General features: G+C 50.0%; 1 protein-coding gene across 1 annotated transcript in view; it reads left to right on the top strand.

Moving 5' to 3' along the window:
• The window catches only part of LOC115948996 (uncharacterized transmembrane protein DDB_G0289901-like), a 4,959-nt gene extending 2,355 nt beyond the window's left edge, over positions 1–2,604 (top strand). Inside the window, exons 2-5 of the mRNA XM_031065020.1 lie at positions 368–409; positions 951–1,102; positions 1,145–2,328; positions 2,584–2,604. Coding sequence (XP_030920880.1) covers positions 368–409; positions 951–1,102; positions 1,145–2,328; positions 2,584–2,604 — 1,399 coding nt within the window. The remainder of the gene's footprint in view (positions 1–367; positions 410–950; positions 1,103–1,144; positions 2,329–2,583) is intronic.
• Positions 2,605–3,006: the final 402 nt, after the last annotated feature.

Here is a 3,006-nt window from a genome sequence, read left to right as displayed (position 1 = left end):
GCTCTGATGGAGCTCCGAGGGGGCTCTGATGGAGCTCCGAGGGGGCTCTGATGGAGCTCCGAGGGGAGCTATGATGGAGCTCCGAGGAGGGCTCGGATGGAGCTCCGAGGGGAGCTATGATGGAGCTCCGAGGAGGGCTCGGATGGAGCTCCGAGGGGGTTCAGATGGAGCTCCGAGGTCTCCGGGCTGGGATTTGGGGCTCTGAGGGGAACCAGAGCCCCCAGCTGGGGATTTGGGGTTTTTCGGGGAGGGGCTTGGGGGTTTTTTGGGGTTTGGTTTTTTTGGGGGTTTTGGGATTTTTGGGATTTGGAGTTTGGGTTTGGGGTTCCCCTGGAATTCCCTCCCAAGCCCCGACCTGCATTTGCAGCAGCTCCGGAACGCCCCGGAAACGGAGCCGGGAGCCCGACAGGTGAGAGCCCAGAAACCCCAAAAAATCCCCTAAAAATCCACCCAGAATCCCAAATATCCCAAAATCTCAACAGCCTGAAACCCGAAAAATCCCCAAAACTCCCAAATCCCCAACAAGTCCCCCCAAAACTCCAAAATCCCCCCAAAATCCCCGAAACTCCAAAAAACATCCTAAAATCCCCTAAATCACAAAAATTTCCAAAATCCCCAAAAATCTCCAAAAATCCCCCCAAAATCTCCCAAATCCCAAAAACCTCCAAAAATCTCCAAAATATCCACAATGCCAAAAAAGCCCCCAAAAAATCCCCAAAATTCTCAAAATTCCCAAAAAAACCCCCAAAAGTCCCCAAAGAAATCCTTTAAAAAATTCCCAAAATCCAAAAAAACCCCAAAAATTCTCAAATTTTCAAAATCCCAAAAACTCAAGAAAATCCCCCAAAATCCCCGAAACTTCCAAAAATCCCAACAAATCCCCGAAATCTGGCATTCCTGGGATGCCCCCTCCGCTTCCCTCATTCCCGTTTTTTTTTTTGTTTTTCCAGCTCCTGCTCGGAATTCCGGACCCCGCAGCGCAAACGGCCCCGAGCTGCTCCGGGATCTGCATCCCACAATTCCCAAAATTCCTGGAATTCTCCCAGCCCCGAGCAGGAAACCCGGGAGAAAGCGGCGCCGTCCCGGAGGCTGCAGCTCCCAGGGGGAAATCTGGGAATTCCAGCGGGAAATCTGGGAATTCCAGCGGGAAATTCGGGAATTCCATCGGGAAATTCGGGAATTCTATCAGGAAATTCGGGAATTCTGGCGGGAAATCCGGGAATTCCCAGGAATTCCCACTTTTCCGTGGGGGTGTTTTATGGGCAGAGGAATTACCTGGATCCCCTGGAGAGGAAACGGCTGCGGGAGCTGCTGGGGGAGGGGAACATCCCGGAAAAACCCGGGAATTCCGGGAATTCCGCATCCGGGAATGCTGGGAATTCGGGATCTGGGAGATTTGGCGGGAAATCCACCAGGAAATCCGGGAATTCTGCCGGGAAATCCGGGAATTCCAAGAAGAATGGCGGCAGCTGCAAAGGCAACGCCAAGGGGAAAAGCAGCGGGAATTCCCGGAATTCCAAGATCGGGAATTCCCAGAAATCTGGGATCGGGAATTCCCGGAGATCTGAGCTCAGGAATTCCCAGATTTCCAACGTTGGGAATTCCCGGATTTCTGGGATTGGGATTGGTGGGAATTCCCGAATTTCTGAGGGTGAAAATTCCCAGATTTCCAATGTTGGGAATTCTCACAACTCCAAGCTTGGGATTTGCCCGAATTCTGGGATTTCTGGGATTGGGAATTCCCAAATTTCCAACATTGGGAATATCCAGATTTCTGCGGTCGAGAACTCCCAGAGTGCCAAGATTGGCGGGAATTCCCAAATTTCCAAAGCTGGGAATTCCCAGATTTCCGAGCTTGGGAATTCCCAGATTTCCAGCGTTGGGAATTCCCAGAATTCGACAATTGGTGGGAATTCCAATGGTGAGAATTCCCAGGATTCCAAGCTCAGGAATTCCCTGATTTCTGAGGGTGGGAATGCTGAGCTCAAGAATTCCCAGATTTCCGAGCTCGGGAGCTCCCAGATTTCCGAGGTTGGGAATTCCCAGATTTCTGGGATTGGTGCAAATTCCCAGATTTCTGAGGTAGGGAACTCCCAGATTTCCAACGTTGGGAATTCCCGGATTTCCGAGGTTGGGAATTCCCAGATTTCTGGGATTGGTGCAAATTCCCAGATTTCTGAGGTTGGGAACTCCCAGATTTCCAACGTTGGGAATTCCCGGATTTCCGAGGTTGGGAATTCCCAGATTTCTGGGATTGGTGCAAATTCCCAGATTTCTGAGGTTGGGAACTCCCAGATTTCCAACGTTGGGAATTCCCGGATTTCCGAGGTTGGGAATTCCCAGATTTCTGGGATTGGTGCAAATGAATCTTCCGGAAACGGCGGGAAACGAGGAGGGGAAGGAAAACCGGGAATGCGCCGAGGGCCAGGAGCGGGAAATTCCCGGGAAAAACGGCCGGGAATGGCACGGGAAGGAGGTGAGCAGGGATTCCTGGGAATTCTGGGGGGTTTCTGGGAATTTCCTTGGGAATTTCCTTGGGAATTTCCTTGGAATTTCCTTGGGAATTTCCCTGGGAATTTCTAGGAATTTCCTCGGGAATTTTGAGGGATTTCTGGGAATTTCAATGGAATTTCCTTGGGAATTTCTGGGAACTTCATTGGAATTTTCTTGGGAATTTCCCTGGGAATTTCAGGAAATTTCCTCGGGAATTTTGGGGGATTTCTGGGAATTTCCTTGGGGAATTTCATTGGAATTTTCTTGGGAATTTCCCTGGGAATTTCAGGGGATTTCAGGAAATTTTGGAGAATTTCAAGGGATTTCTAGGGAATTTTAGGGAATCTCCTTGGGATTCTGGGGAATTTTGGGGATTCCTGGGAATTTCCTTGGGAACTCCAGGGAATTTCCCTGGGAATTTTGGGGGATTTCTGGGAACTTCACGAATTCCCAAGAATTTCCTTGGAATTTTCTTGGGAATTTCCTTGGGAATTGCTGAGAATTTCCTTGTGA

This window comes from Geospiza fortis, unplaced genomic scaffold (genome assembly GCF_000277835.1).
Source record: "Geospiza fortis unplaced genomic scaffold, GeoFor_1.0 scaffold509, whole genome shotgun sequence".
NCBI classification, from domain to species: Eukaryota; Metazoa; Chordata; class Aves; order Passeriformes; family Thraupidae; genus Geospiza; species Geospiza fortis.
The sequence above is the reverse complement of the archived record's forward strand: the minus strand, read 5'-3'. Positions and strand labels throughout refer to the sequence as shown.